The sequence below is a fragment of the Myxine glutinosa genome, chromosome 5 (assembly GCF_964187855.1).
Source record: "Myxine glutinosa chromosome 5, kmMyxGlut1.1, whole genome shotgun sequence".
In the NCBI taxonomy this organism is placed as follows: Eukaryota; Metazoa; Chordata; class Myxini; order Myxiniformes; family Myxinidae; genus Myxine; species Myxine glutinosa.
In genome coordinates, this window is record NC_136265.1 from 16,473,063 (window position 1) to 16,489,090 (window position 16,028).

The 16,028-nt window shown below is 44.5% G+C and overlaps 1 protein-coding gene across 1 annotated transcript in view; it reads left to right on the forward strand.

Moving 5' to 3' along the window:
* Positions 1-16,028, forward strand: part of LOC137427904 (BAI1-associated protein 3) — a 230,524-nt gene that overhangs the window by 105,481 nt on the left and 109,015 nt on the right. The window contains exons 12-14 of the mRNA XM_068117714.2: positions 6,711-6,818; positions 11,372-11,464; positions 11,617-11,720. Of these exons, the coding sequence (XP_067973815.1) occupies positions 6,711-6,818; positions 11,372-11,464; positions 11,617-11,720 (305 nt within the window). The remainder of the gene's footprint in view (positions 1-6,710; positions 6,819-11,371; positions 11,465-11,616; positions 11,721-16,028) is intronic.

Here is a 16,028-nt window from a genome sequence, read left to right on the forward strand (position 1 = left end):
GGGTTCAAGTCAGGGCTCTGGCTGGGCCACTCAAGGACCTTCACAGAGTTATCCCAAAGCCACTCCTGCGTTGTTTTGGCTGTGTGCTTCGGGTCATTGTCCTGTTGTAAGGTGAACCTTCGGCCCAGTCTGAGGTCCTGAGCACTCTGTTTCAGGTTTTCATCAAGGATATCTCTGTACTTTGCTCCGTTCATTGTTCCCTCAACCCTGACCTGACCAGTCCCCTAGTCCCTGCTGTTGAAAAACACCCCCACAGCATGATGCTACCACCACCATGCTTCACCGTTGGGATGGTATTGGGCAGGTGATGAGCAGTGCCTGGTTTCCTCCAGACATGATGCTTAGAATTGAGGCCAAACAGTTCAATCTGGGTTTCATCAGACCACAGAATCTTGTTTCTCATAGTCTGAGAGTCCTTTAGGTGCTTTTTTGCAAACTCCAAGCCGGCTTTCATGTGTCTTTCACTGAGGAGAGGCTTCCGTCTGACCACTCTGCCATAAAGCCCAGATCCGTGGAGTGTTGCAAGGATGGTTGTCCTTCTGGAAGTTTCTCCCATCTCCACATAGGATCTCTGGAGCTCAGCCAGAGTGACCATCGGGTTCTTGGTCACCTCTCTTACCAAGGCCCTTCTCCCCCGATTGCTCAGTTTGTCCGGGCGGCCAGCTCTAGGAAGAGTCCTGGTTGTTCTAAACTTCTTCCATTTAAGAATTATGGAGGCCATTGTGCTCTTGGGAACCTTCAATGCAGCAGAATTTTTTTGTCGGCTTCCCCAGATCTGTGCCTCAACACAATCCTGTCTCTGAGCTCTGCAGGCAGTTCCTTCGACCTCATGGCTTGGTTTTTGCTCTGATATACATTGTCAGCTGTGAGACCTTATATAGACAGGTGTGTGCCTTTCCAAATCATGTCCAATCAATTGAATTTACCACAGGTGGACTCCAATCAAGGTGTAGAAACATCTCAAAGATGATCAAGAGAAATGGGAGGCACCTGAGCTAAATTTCAAGTGTCATAGCAAAGGGTCTGAATACTTATGTAAATGTGATATTTCAGTTTTTTCTTTTTAATAAATTTGCAAAATTTTCTAAAATCCCGTTTCCTCTGTCATTATGGCGTATTGAGTGTAGATTGATGAGGGAAAAAATGAATTTAAACGATTTCAGCATAAGGCTGCAACATAACAAAATGTGAAAAAAGTGAAGGGGTCTGAATACTTTCTGAATGCACTGTATATACAGGAGACCAGACCCCAAGTGAGATGACTGCTTGCAGTCCTTGGCAATCTGCAAGTTCTCCTAGAATCTTCAGGATTAACGGAGTAAGAAGATGAGGAAGAACATATAATACATTTTTACTGCAGTAAGCCTCTGAAAATGCGCCCCTTTCTTGAATAGCATGCTTAGCTCTTGACCACTCTTCAGTCCAAGTTGGGCCAACAAGTGCCATTAAAATCGCAAAATAACACACAAGATCCCTTCATCAGCCGAGATCGTCCTCGCCCGATTAAATCCTGGTGTTGGCTTAGCGGCTAGGGTGCCGGCTTGGGATCCTGTGTTTGAAATCCCGGCCGATCGCTGAATTAACACCAGGGGGGTTGACTCAGCCTGTCATCCTTCCGAGGTCGGCAAATTGAGTACCAGTTCACTGGTAATTCCCTGTGTGTCGCAAGAGGAGACTAACAGGGTTGGCGGCAGGAAGGGCATCCGGCCATAAAACATTGCTTCAAAAAGGGGACCACGGTGCCCGAAAAAGGCCGACGCTCTGCGGGGAAAAAATAGCCTCTAAAGGTGGTTCAATAGTCCTCGCCCAATCGTTTTTATGGAAAAAATAATTGTCCAAGCATAAACAACACGAGTGCGAGGCTTTTGAGAGTTTCACCTGTTTCCTTTAAATTGCAGTTCCATCATCAGTCCCATATACGTACACCAAAAACAGAAATCGGAGGGATCCGGGATCCAGGTTTCCTCACAAAGATGCACTGCCGCAAAGGAAGTATTGGTCCGACGCTATCCGTTCAGGTTAAAATAGCTGTTTTGGCATTCAATTAGCTAGAGGTGAGAGTGATTGTAGCATGAATACCTGCTAGGAGCAATTACTCGTTGAGATTAGTTTGATTCATCCGAAAATATCTTACATGGAGGGCCACAAAACATGCGTGCATTGATGGGAAACACGTTTTTCCCATTGCGAGGGCACGACCCTATGATTCTATTCCCGTTGTGGGATAATGATTGTACTGTACTCCAATTGCGTTAACTATGATTAAGGTTAATTTCATTCATCTCTCAACACGATGAACTTGATGTAAAGCAATGGGCCAAAGTTCTTCGGAGTGACATAAACGTTCCTGTTTGAAATACACACCGCATTATAATGATGTAATTCAGTGAATTTAACTTTTCCTCCAAAGAAGCTCTTAATTGCTTTAACATTTCGGCCCAAAGGTTACCATGTTGACTCGTATCACCAGAGAGTTTTGCTGCAGTGTGTCACGAGGATGTCAATCGAGGAAATTGGAGAAAGGACGAGGAAAACAATCGATTCAAAGGTGCCCGTTGCTCTTTTGGAGGATGGCTTGGATGTGTGCGCATTCGCCTCTGATCTGTCTAGCCTGGGTTGCAATCTCGACCCAACTATAAATTGCCATCCTGGTATATTGCAGCCAGGATGAGGCGTCAGTGTGTGCATCTTGTCAGCTAAGTGTCCCATCTGCTAGCATTGGTTGGTTGACGTCAAAGACCCCATGGGTGTTCATTATCCTCGGCGTCCTGAACAATTACAAAATCCTGCCTCAACTACAGATATAAGACTAGAACGCCACTCAGTAGAGCGCATACTCCCGCCGTGGGTTTCGTTGGAATAATACGTTTTGTTTAACATCCCCTCTCCCCAAAACAATAAATGAAAAAGAAAGTAGGCCCTAACTGTCAGATAATGTATTTTGATATATCTCGGAATTAGAGGAGAAAAACATCATTTAAGAATAAGAATATAAGCTTTAATTCCGTAAAACAGAAAAAATCTTTCCCAAAAAAAATTCCCCAAAAAATTCCTGGATCCGGAATAATATCCTGAGCTTCACCAAAAACGAATCAATTCTTCCTTATCCCAAGGGCAATCATCCCACCAACTTTCATCCAAATCCGTTCAAAACTTTTCCAGATATCTTGTTCACAAACACACGAACATACGAACACACATACACACACGGACGAACACGATCGAATGCGTTACTCCCTGGCGGGAGTAATAAATCTGAAAATCGCAGAGCCAGAACCAGAATTATTTATTTGGTCTGGGAAGCCCATGCGAGGTTTCTTCTTCTTCAGCATCTCACAACCCTGGGTGAATATGCGATCTTTTTACAAAAAAAGTTGGAATTTTGCCAAATCTGTTTTATTCGTTTGTTAATACTAGGGCATGCCCGTACTATATCTATATCTAAAATTATATCCCCCCCTCTATTTACATGAAATGGTTTGGTTCATGAAATGTTTTGGTTCATTCGCAACGCCAAAGCGAACGGCGAACGCTTTACATGAAATGGTTTGGTGCATGAAATGTTTTGGTTCATTCGCAACGCCAAAGCGAACGGCGAACGGCTTGCGAGTACAGTGACAATCCCCCCGGGGTTTTTATTAGTTTTAAAACATAGTTTAACGCCAACATAGCGCCAACATAGTTTGCAAACGTGAAATAAATGAATACGCTCTCAAATGTGCCATCCGAGGCAGAGTGTGTCCGCCACGTTCGGCACACGCGATAGTTCGCTGCTCTCTGATTGGTTGAATCGTTTTTTGGACATAGCTCGGTAAGTAATTGTCCGATTAATATGAAACCTTGAAAAGGCACATCCTCGGGTCCCCAGCAATATACCTGGCAAGTTAAAAGTATATCGGACCCGTGGTTGTCGAGAAACAGCGGTCACAGACAAACAAACGTACAAACGTACAAACAAACAGAGATTACTGGAATTATAGATAGATACCTCAGCTATTGACAAATCTGGAACTAAGTCTTTATAAGTTCATCAAATACTGACACCGCGAATGACATTTGCTGAGCTAAATGTTGATATCTGTTCTGAGGTTTAAAAAAAAACAAAAAAAAAACAGTTTTAAAGCATTATACGTATCAAACGATACATTTTATGAAACGGGGAAACCTAATACACACTTTGGTGGTTTTAAAATGACAGAATATGTCTTTATTAGAAAGAAAAAAAAAGAATATTGAAGACGACGCTGCTAAAAAAAAATACACCACTCTAACGCATAACCACGAGTTTAAACTACATTTACAACAAATATGAAAACTATTTTCATATCACAATGTTAAATATAGAATATATAGAAGATAATGTTAAAAAAAAATGAGCCCTATCTTCCAATGGTAAAAAGATCCTTCAAAAAATTCCTGGATCGGGAATAATATCCTGAGCTTCACCAAAAACGAATCCATTCTTCCTTATCCCACGGGCAATCATCCCACCAACTTTCATCCAAATCCGTTCAGAACTTTTCCAGATATCTTGTTCACGAACACACACACACACACACACACACACACACACGGACACGAGTGAATGCATTACTCCCTGGTGGGAGTAATAATCTGGTCTTCTTAGAGATTCCTTGAGACCAGGTAGCACTGAGCTTTCTATATCAGAGCGTGGTTGCTGTCTGGGTAACAGCTTCTGTACTATAAACAAATTTATGAGGCGGTTCACAGATTTCATGTGAGCGGCCTTCTTCGGATATGAAGGGGGACAGACATATGTACAAACACACAAACTGACATTGTGTTTGATATGGTACATTTTTTGCGAAAAGCGTGGGGATAAAAATATATATCGCTCTAAATGATTTCATTTTCTCCAGGGAAATGAACAATCTACCAAGTGAACACGTGAAAAATGACATTAAAAAAACACTTCTGTACACCGCCCTTGAGGCTTGGTTTGCAAACCACCGTCTACAATTCCAACAGAAGAGACATAATTACTCTTTTATAGAAAATGTTTTCGAGTTTGTTTTATCCTCAAAAACAGACGGTCGTGAACACACATTTGTGGTAAAACAGTGGCCTTAAAAAGCTACCCTGATGAAGGGCAACCTACACTTGCATTGTCATTCTGGTGGATTCACAGGCAGGCCGTTACCATTGAGAATATGGCATCTTTTGGCATTGACGTCAAGCTGGCTGTTCCAACTGATGGCATTCGCTTGTGGATTTCAACGTGGCCCAGTAGGCCATTTTACTCACGTTCCAAATTTCTTCCATAATATACAAGGCCACTTCCTCTACAGCAGAGATGCCTTCCACCTGAGATGCATCCAGCAGGCTGAATTTGTTAATGGATCCAAGTTAAACATGTGTTCGCTTGGTAGATTGTTAATTTCCCTGGAGAAAATGAAATCATTGAGACTTTTAGAGTGATATATTTTTATCCCCATGCTTTTTGGAAAAAAATTACCATATGAAACACAATGTCAGTTTGTGTGTTTGTACAGATGTCTACATCCCCCTTCATCAGGGTAGGTTTTGAAGGCCACTCTTTTACCACAAATGTGTGTTCACTACCGTCTGTTTTTGAGGATAAAACAAACTCGAAAACATTTTTCATTAAAGAGTAATTATGTCTCTTCTATTGGAATTGTACACGGTGACTTGCAAACCAAGCCTCAAGGGCGGTGTACAGAAGCGTTTTTTTTTTCAATAACAATAAATACAAGGTGCAGGGAGATGAAATTCGCTGAACGTGATGTGCAATGCGCCCAGAGTAAAACGAGTGTTCATTTACGTCCGTCGGATGTCTAATAAATAAACACGATATAAGCACACCTGACACTAGGCCGAGGCTTCAGACTTTGGCACGCTCACACGGCTGCACCGTCGAATAAACTGTTCCAACCTGTCATTTCCGGGCTTTTTACTACTTTTATTGTCATCAGTTCTGTCTGTCTGTCTGTCCGTCACGCCTCCTAAATGATTGGGCAGAAACTCACCAAACCTGGTAGTTATGATTACCACGTGGAAAGAAGCTGCAAGAGAAGTGTCTATTTGAGCCCGCTCCCTGGAGGTGGGGTGGGGGAGGGGGGGGGGGGGGTCAAAAGGTTAGATACCGAAACAACATTGGGGGATGCATTAAATGTATAACGATTTTTTGGATTTATACCCCGGTTCATGCCCCAGGAGTGGGAACCTCGGGTCACATGGGGACAAAACGGGGGGGGGGGGGGGGGGGATTTTAACTCGAATTTTTTGATATCGTGTCACTCCTGGTGGAACTTTTGCCATCTTTCAACTTTGCTTTAGGTGGAAGTGTGGGGATTTGCAATGGTGCACCATCGACTTTGTTCTCGTTAGCCTTGGGGCACATTTTTTACTGGTCCTGAGTCCAGTTTATTGTAATCAGATAGAGTTCCTATTGGACAGATAGAGTTCCGTCTGTCTGTCTATCTGTCCATCACGCCTCCTGAGTTTTACTGGAACAATACATGGTAATGATAAATGTACATTGTAATATGATTAAAACGATTGTGCTTTTATGTTAAGGAAGCTAACCAGACATTATGTTGATAATGTTGTATATTTGTGAATGAAAATGCATAAACAATCAAAAGTCGATCAAGTATGTACCAGAGTGAAGTGACTTGTAAAATTACAAAACACCTACTGGAAATGGCATGGAATCTTCTCCATGGCAGGAAATTCCCTTCTGTGGCTGCGATTGCTGGTACAAGCTGGAACCACGCACGAGCTCATCCAGCGTGCAAGGGGAATGTCGGATTGCTCTTAGACTCACCACGGACAAGGTGAGATTTGTTTGAGCTTGACCCTATAAGTCTCGTATAATGTGTGAAACCATAGCTTATGCTTGAGAAGAAAAATAAGTCGTGGTACCAGCACAAGAAGCTTAAATGTCTCGTCCCTATGCACCACTCAACCTGGGTTGGAAGCCAGGCTGCTTTAAAATTCTCTTGTCGCTTTTTTTTTTTAATGCCTCCGCCCCCGAAGGTGGCCTGAGGCATTGTTTTCGGGTTGTCCGTCCGTCCGGGCTAAACCTCGTTTTTCTCAGCAACCACATGGCTGATTGAGACGACACTTTCATGGTAGGAGTGACACACCCATGCAGAATATTTTTATGATAATTGTGACGTCATAGGTCACGTGGTATGGCAACCATATTGGATTAAAAGCAAATAATTAAATAATTGTTTCTCGGAAACCGCTGAATGGAATTTTTTAAAATTTGGCACATTGTCAAGTACTTACAATAAGGAGCAAAAGCATGTTAATAATGACATGAGGTGAAGTGGTATACCAGCCAAAAATGTTTTCATCGAATTCCTTATGCTAAAAATCTGAAATTGCAGGCACATGATGTGTGACCCATTTGTAATATTAAATGTTTGCCATCATAGGTCACATTGTTTCAGCAGCCATATTAGATTTAACCTAAAACCTTAAAAAAACATCTTCTCCCAAACCACCAAATCAATTGACTCGAAACTTTACATGTGCCATTGAGTAGGCTTGGTGATTAAACGTTGATCACGAAAATACACCACATGACCAAAAGTATGCGGACACCAAACATCGAACATCTTATTCCAAAATCATGTGCATTAATATGGAGTTGGTTGCCCCCCTTTGCTGCTATAGCAGCCTCCACTCTTCTGGGAAGGCTTTCCACTAGATGTTGGAACATTGCTGCGGGGATTTGCTTCCATTCAGCCACGAGCATTAGTGAGATCGGGCACTGATGTTGGGCGATTAGGCATGGCTCGCAGTCGGCGTTCCAATTCATCCCAAAGGTGTTTGATGGAGTTGAGGTCAGGGCTCTGTGCAGGCCAGTCAAGTTCTTCCACACCGATCTCAACAAACCATTTCTGTATGGACCTCGCTTTGTGCACTGGGGCATTGCCATGATGAAACAGGAAAGGGCCTTCCCCAAACTGTTGCCACAATGTTGGAAGCACACAATCGTATAGAATGTCATTGTATGCTGTAGCGTTAAGATTTCCTTTCACTGGAACTAAGGGGCCTAACCTGAACCATGAAAAACAGCCCCAGACCATTAATTCCTCCTCCACCAAACTTTACAGTTGGCACTATGCATTCGGGCAGGTAGCTTTCTTCTGGCATCTGCCAAACCCAGATTCTTCCGTCGGACTGCCAGATGGTGAAGCGTGATTCATCACTCCAGAGAACTCGTTTCCACTGTTCCAGAGTCCACTGTGAAGTCCAGAGTCCACAGCGTTTCCACAGTGAAGTAGAAGTTTTTACGTGCTACACGCTTCAGCACTCGGCAGTCCCATTCTGTGAGCTTGTGTGGCCTACACTTCGCGGCTGAGCTGTTGTTGCTCCTAGACGTTTCCACTTCAGAATAACCACTTACAATTGACCGGGGCAGCTCTAGCAGGGCAGAAATTTGACGAACTGACCTGTCGGAAAGGTGGCATCCTATGACGGTGCCACATTGAAAGTCACTGAGCTCTTCAGTATGGCCCATTCTACTGCTAATGTTTGTCTATGGAGATTGCATGGCTGTGTGCTTAATTATACATACCTGTCAGAAATGGGTGTGGCTGAAACAGCCAAATCCACTAATTAGAAGGCTATACAGTAGTGTATCTTGCGATACAGCACTGTATATTGTTTTTGGCCCTATCTCTCAATAGTGAAGAATCACTTGGAAAATTCTAGTATCTGGATCCGGATATTCTCAAAAATTTAATCATTTCATGCTTCGCACACACTCGATCTGTCCACCAACTTTCGTCCAAATCTGTCCATACGTTTTTAATATATCATGCTCACAGACACCGACAGACAATCTTGCCAGGGTGAAAACATAGCTTCCATCCATCTTCAGTGGTGGAGGTAATTATTGTTTGGATGCTTGGGGGCAAAGCAATGCCATCTATCCTTTGGGTTTTGCCACATTAATGCTGGGAAAGAACAGCTTACATGCATCGAAAGCTTATGTTGCATGGAAATGGTAGTTTTTCGCTCAATTTGGGTTGTCTGTAAAACTGGGCTGCAATGGAACCGGGATCGACTCAAACGCGAATTTTCAACCTCTCTCTCCTCTCTCCCTCCCCTCTCTTGCCTCTCTCCCCTCTCTCCCCTCTCTCTTCCCTCTCTCCCCTCTCCCTCCCCTCTCCCTCCCCTCTCTCCCCCTCTCTCCGCTCTCTCTCCGCTCTCTCTCTCTCCGCTCTCTCTCTGCTCTCTCTCCGCTCTCTCTCTCTCCGCTCTCTCTGCTCTCTCTCCGCTCTCTCTCTCTCCCCCCCTCTCTCACTCTCTCTCTTTGTTTCTCTCCCCTTCTCTCTCTTTCTCACTCTCTGTTTCATCTTTTCATGTTTAAATTTTTGGACACACTGCATGACTTATTTCTGATAATTATAGTTATTTAAAGGGGAATCCAAATGCTCAGACCACTACAATGCTAATCTATCCCTTGATACCCGACAAAATATATATGGTATATTTTTCCGATTTGCGATTTATAAAGAAGGTAATTTTGCAATTAAAAGTCAAAATCTTCTACTTCACGATTAGCCGTGGCGATACGCCATGAAGTTGAGTGCCACTTCTGTATTGGTTATGGGTTAAATTGCTGAACAATTATTATTTTTTTGTATACAAGATCGAGGCTCGTGTAAGAGCTAAAATAATTGAACTCAAAATTAAATTCAAATTTAATTTTAAACTCAAAATTAAATTAAACCCAAAATGAAAAATTAATTTAACTCAAACGGCGATTAATTTTCGAATTTCTACAAATATGCTAAGGCGGCTATGCATCCTTTGTGGTTGTAGTAATACAAACCGAGATGGTTTCATGCTACACCAATGGCCGAAAGATCCGAGGGTTGCAAAAATTGGACGAGTTTTGTCCAAAATACCCAAGCGTGGATCAGGCCGACAAAATGTTCGCTTTTATGCTCAGAACATTTCACAAAGCACTGGTATGAAGGAAGCAACAGCGTTGGCTACATCTTGTTTGTCCGCCAAGATTGAGAGAGGATTATACCCTTACGATTAAATGGAAGGAATAGCTGTTGCTCAAAACTATAAGACCATCCAGCACCAATCCCCCTCCGCAATCCCCCATCAATCGTTACCCTGGCTAACAATACCCACCACCACGCCATCAAAAGCTCTAACCCGAACACCATCTTCTTCTGAATCGCTTGCACAAGGCTCAAAACTATAAGGCTCCATAATTCACCCGAAAGCATTTCCATCACTAATTTTGTCTCCAATAGTTTCTTCACAATCCCACTGATCAGTTTCAACATACTGAGAACCTTCATAGTTGCTAGTGATGGTGGAATAGGTATCTGAATGAGAGCTCGACATGCACGGTTCTCTATGTAAAACCACCATTTGAATCGACGTGAGTTTATCGTGTGACGTCACTGGCAAAATAAAAAATCGACACTTTAGGGCTTTTTTTGACACTTTGTGATTTAGCGAAAAATTCACAAAAAATTCCCCTTCGAATTAGACCCGATTAATGATTTTGAATGATTTTCAGAAAAAAGAATTGCGTTTGGTTCCCCTTTAACAGAACTTTAAGCGGCAGGATGGCTTCGGATACATTTATGCTGAAACTACTAGAAACAGGTGTGTATGGGACATGGAGTGCTACGGGAAATCCCTTTTAGCAGATCTTTTTCGGAAATTATATCAAGGTTTATCATCTTTGGAATGAATATCGTTTGCCAAGATTAGATATGAGGTGTTCCAAGGCATCTCGTTTGTCAAAGTATCCCAGATTTCCCTTTACCTGAAGTTTTCTATGCTCTGTGGGAAATCAAAAACTTTGGATTGGACTCTTCGGAAATAGCGAAATCTCTGCATTACCAGCGCAAGTTTGCTTCCTGGGCAAAGGGGCTATCAGCCATCATTATGATGTTTGGTTCATGTAGTTTTTGATCTCAACCCCTTGCCCATGCATTGCCCTCATCTCCATTTTCATCCTGCCAACCTCCTTTCCCTTTTCTTCCCATTCCTTTCCAATCTTTATACACTCATTTTTCTCTCCTTTCCTCCTCCCTTATCTGCTCATCCTAATGCTTCAAATCCAGCCAATCACACTCGTGTAAAGTTAAACATGCGAACATACTCGGGCACAGACCGCAGTGTATTTTCACTCATCAAGGGTGGAGGCAATATCATATCATTTGCCTTTGCACCAATTTCTCAAACTGTTTTGGTAATTATTTCTAACACTTTGTATGAGTCACGGGAATAGAGCAAGTTATTGTGAATGGGACAAAACGCGTGCAGACATATTGGATGTGGGTTCAAACCGTGTATTGTCGGCACAGCATCACTGCGTGTTGTCCTTGAACAGAGAGACACAAGTCTTCTGAAGAGTGTGACAGAGGAGGTGGCACACCGTATGCTTCTCACTTGGTTCGTCGAACACGAACACCTGGATGTGGAGGTACCTGTGCACATTATTCGTGGAATTTTTTTTACAACCATGACGTCATGCTGTTTGCAAGTTTCATGACGTTATGCATATTGCATGCTGTTAAAGTAATAAATAAATGAGAACTAAACTCCCCAGGATTTACTTGGTCCTGTTTATCATAGGGTTCCGATGTGGAGTGGAAAGGGGCTTTGTGCCAACCCGCTATGACGATCTTAAAGCACCACGCTGCACAAACCGGCCTGTTTCCTCTTCTCCAAGCTGCCATGTGAGATGCCTAACTTGTTTTTCTATTTCCTATTCTTTGCTTTCTTCCCTCTGTTTCTCATCTTCCACATTCTCTTACTCTCCTCTCACTGTACCTCTCCACCCATGCCTCTCATCCTGTTGTTTCCTCTTGGAATACCGACAAAAAGCCTAACCAAAGGTAGGTCCATCTGGCTACTTGGCTGTCATCTCTACTCTTTTCCATAATAATTTTACTTTTCAAACATTTTGTTTTTCTTTCCTTCCTCACTGAATTCGATTTTACAAAAGAAAGATCCCAATACAGTATTTATGGCCTTGAGTGACATCAATGGTGCCGAAATTACATATCGGCCTTAAATATTTTTCGAGCTCCGTTGCCGGTTCTCTTGCCGATTCCGTTGCTCGTTTAGTTCCTAGTTTCACTGCTGGCTCTGTTCCTAGTTCCGTTCCTACCTTCATTCCTATCTCTGTTCTTAGCTCTGGAGCTAGCCCAGTTCCTACCTCGGTTGCTACCTCTATTGCTAGCTCTGTTTCTAGCTCTGTTTCTACCTCTGTTTCTAGCTCTGTTTCTAGCTCTGTTTCTAGCTCTGTTGTTAGCTTGGTTCATAGTTTGGTTCCTAGCGCTATTGCTAGCTTCGTTCCTAGCTCTGTTGCTAGCTCTGTAGCTAGCCCAGTTCCTAGCTCGGTTCCTAGTTCTGTTGCTTGCTCAGTTCCTAGTTCTGTTGCTAGCTTGGTTCTTAGCTCTGTTCCTAGCTCTGTTCGTAGCTCGGTTCCTAGTTCTGTTGCTAGCTCAGTTCCTAGCTCGGTTCCTAGTTCGGTTCCTAGCTCAGGTCCTAGCTCAGTTCCTAGTTCTGTTCCTAGCTCGGTTCCTAGTTCTGTTCCTAGCTCGGTTCCTAGTTCTGTTCCTAGCTCAGTTCCTAGTTCTGTTGCTAGCTTGGTTCTTAGCTCTGTTCCTAGCTCGGTTCCTAGTTCTGTTGCTAGCTTGGATCTTACCTCTGTTCCTAGCTCGGTTCCTAGTTCTGTTGCTAGCTTGGATCTTAGCTCTGTTCCTAGCTCAGTTCCTAGTTCTGTTGCTAGCTTGGTTCTTAGCTCTGTTCCGAGCTCGGTTCCTAGTTCTGTTGCTAGCTTGGTTCTTAGCTCTGTTCCTAGCTCGGTTCCTAGTTCTGTTGCTAGCTTGGTTCTTAGGTCTGTTCCTAGCTCAGTTCCTAGTTCTGTTCCTAGCTCAGTTTCTAGCTTGGTTCCTAGTTCTGTTCCTAGCTTGGTTCCTAGTTCTGTTGGTAGCTTGGTTCATAGGTCTGTTCCTAGCTCAGTTCCTAGCTCGGTTCCTAGTTCTGTTGCTAGCTTGGTTCGTAGCTCTGTTCCTAGCTCAGTTTCTAGTTCTGTTCCGAGCTCAATTCCTAGTTCTGTTCCTAGCTCAGTTCCTAGTTCTGTTCCTAGTTCTGTTCCGAGCTTAGTTCCTAGTTCTGTTGCTAGCTTGGTTCCTAGTTCTGTTCCTAGCTCTGTTCCTAGCTCGGTTCCTAGTTCTGTTGCTAGCTCGGTTCCTAGCTCTGTTCCTAGCTCGGTTCCTCGCTCGATTCCTAGCTCTGTTCCTTGCTCGGTTCCTAGCTCTGTTCCTTGCTCTGTTCCTTGCTCGGTTCCTAGCTCTGTTCCTAGCTCTGTTCCTAGCTCGGTTCCTAGTTCTGTTGCTAGCTTGGTTCCTAGTTCTGTTGCTAGCTCGGTTCCTAGTTCTGTTCCTAGCTCGGTTCCTAGCTCTGTTCCTTGCTCGGTTCCTAGCTCTGTTCCTTGCTCTGTTCCTTGCTCGGTTCCTAGCTCTGTTCCTAGCTCGGTTCCTAGTTCTGTTGCTAGCTCGGTTCCTAGCTCGGTTCCTAGTTCTGTTCCTAGCTCGGTTCCTAGCTCTGTTCCTTGCTCGGTTCCTAGCTCTGTTCCTTGCTCTGTTCCTTGCTCGGTTCCTAGCTCTGTTCCTTGCTCTGTTCCTTGCTCGGTTCCTAGCTCTGTTCCTAGCTTGGTTCATAGGTCTGTTGCTAGCTCGGTTCCTAGCTCGGTTCCTAGCTCTGTTCCTTGCTCGGTTCTTAGCTCTGTTCCTTGCTCTGTTCCTTGCTCGGTTCCTAGCTCTGTTCCTTGCTCGGTTCCTAGTTCTGTTCCTTGCTCGGTTCCTAGCTCTGTTCCTTGCTCGGTTCCTAGCTCTGTTCCTTGCTCTGTTCCTTGCTCTGTTCCTTGCTCTGTTCCTTGCTCGGTTCCTAGTTCTGTTCCTTGCTCGGTTCCTAGCTCTGTTCCTTGCTCGGTTCCTAGTTCTGTTCCTTGCTCGGTTCCTAGCTCTGTTCCTTGCTCGGTCCCTAGCTCGGTTCCTAGCTCTGTTCCTTGCTCTGTTCCTTGCTCTGTTCCTAGCTCTGTTCCTTGCTCTGTTCCTTGCTCGGTTCCTAGCTCTGTTCCTAGCTCGGTTCCTAGTTCTGTTGCTAGCTCGGTTCCTAGCTCGGTTCCTAGTTCTGTTCCTAGCTCGGTTCCTAGCTCTGTTCCTTGCTCTGTTCCTTGCTCTGTTCCTTGCTCGGTTCCTAGTTCTGTTCCTTGCTCGGTTCCTAGCTCTGTTCCTTGCTTGGTTCCTAGTTCTGTTCCTTGCTCGGTTCCTAGCTCTGTTCCTTGCTCGGTTCCTAGCTCGGTTCCTAGCTCTGTTCCTTGCTCTGTTCTTAGCTCTGTTCCTTGCTGTGTTCCTTGCTCGGTTCCTAGCTCTGTTCCTAGCTCGGTTCCTAGTTCTGTTGCTAGCTCGGTTCCTAGCTCGGTTCCTAGTTCTGTTCCTAGCTCGGTTCCTAGCTCTGTTCCTTGCTCTGTTCCTTGCTCTGTTCCTTGCTCGGTTCCTAGCTCTGTTCCTTGCTCTGTTCCTTGCTCGGTTCCTAGCTCTGTTCCTAGCTCGGTTCCTAGTTCTGTTGCTAGCTCGGTTCCTAGCTCGGTTCCTAGTTCTGTTCCTAGCTCGGTTCCTAGCTCTGTTCCTAGCTCGGTTCCTAGCTCTGTTCCTAGTTCTGTTCCTTGCTCTGTTCCTTGCTCGGTTCCTAGCTCTGTTCCTTGCTCGGTTCCTAGCTCTGTTCCTTGCTCGGTTCCTAGCTCTGTTCCTTGCTCTGTTCCTTGCTCTGTTCCTTGCTCGGTTCCTAGCTTTGTTCCTAGTTCTGTTCCTTGCTCTGTTCCTTGCTCGGTTTCTAGCTCTGTTCCTAGCTCGGTTCCTAGCTCTGTTCCTAGTTCTGTTCCTTGCTCTGTTCCTTGCTCGGTTCCTTGCTCGGTTCCTAGCTCTGTTCCTTGCTCGGTTCCTAGCTCTGTTCCTTGCTCGGTTCCTAGCTCTGTTCCTTGCTCGGTTCCTAGCTCTGTTCCTTGCTCGGTTCCTAGCTCTGTTCCTAGCTCGGTTCCTAGCTCTGTTCCTAGTTCTGTTCCTTGCTCTGTTCCTTGCTCGGTTCCTAGCTCTGTTCCTTGCTCGGTTCCTAGCTCTGTTCCTAGCTCGGTTCCTAGCTCTGTTCCTAGTTCTGTTCCTTGCTCTGTTCCTTGCTCTGTTCCTAGCTCGGTTCCTTGCTCGGTTCCTAGCTCTGTTCCTTGCTCGGTTCCTAGCTCTGTTCCTAGCTCGGTTCCTAGCTCTGTTCCTAGTTCTGTTCCTTGCTCTGTTCCTTGCTCGGTTCCTAGCTCTGTTCCTTGCTCGGTTCCTAGCTCTGTTCCTTGCTCGGTTCCTAGCTCTGTTCCTTGCTCGGTTCCTAGCTCTGTTCCTTGCTCGGTTCCTAGCTCTGTTCCTAGCTCGGTTCCTAGCTCTGTTCCTAGTTCTGTTCCTTGCTCTGTTCCTTGCTCGGTTCCTAGCTCTGTTCCTTGCTCGGTTCCTAGCTCTGTTCCTAGCTCGGTTCCTAGCTCTGTTCCTAGTTCTGTTCCTTGCTCTGTTCCTTGCTCTGTTCCTAGCTCGGTTCCTTGCTCGGTTCCTAGTCTGTTCCTAGCTCCTTTTCTAGCCCTGTTGCTACCTCAAAAATGTTTTTTTAAGCTGAAACGCTGTAATAATGGACCCTTTTTAACTCAACTGGACTATGTCCAGCTGAGTTTTTGTCGACACCCAGTGTCTGTCGTCTGTCTGTCTGTCTGTCTGTCTGTCTGTCGTCTATAAACAATTCGACGTGTACCCTCTAAAAGTCACAAATATTGATTAAATTGGATGAAACTAGTTATGCAGCATCTTTCAGACATAAACTAGTTTGGGATTGCATTTGGGCGTTGCACGCCCAAAAATGGGCGTGGCAGGGCGGCCATATTGAAAACCAATTTTTGTCATATATTTTTAGCACATATAAACTGTATAGTTTGTGGTTCCATT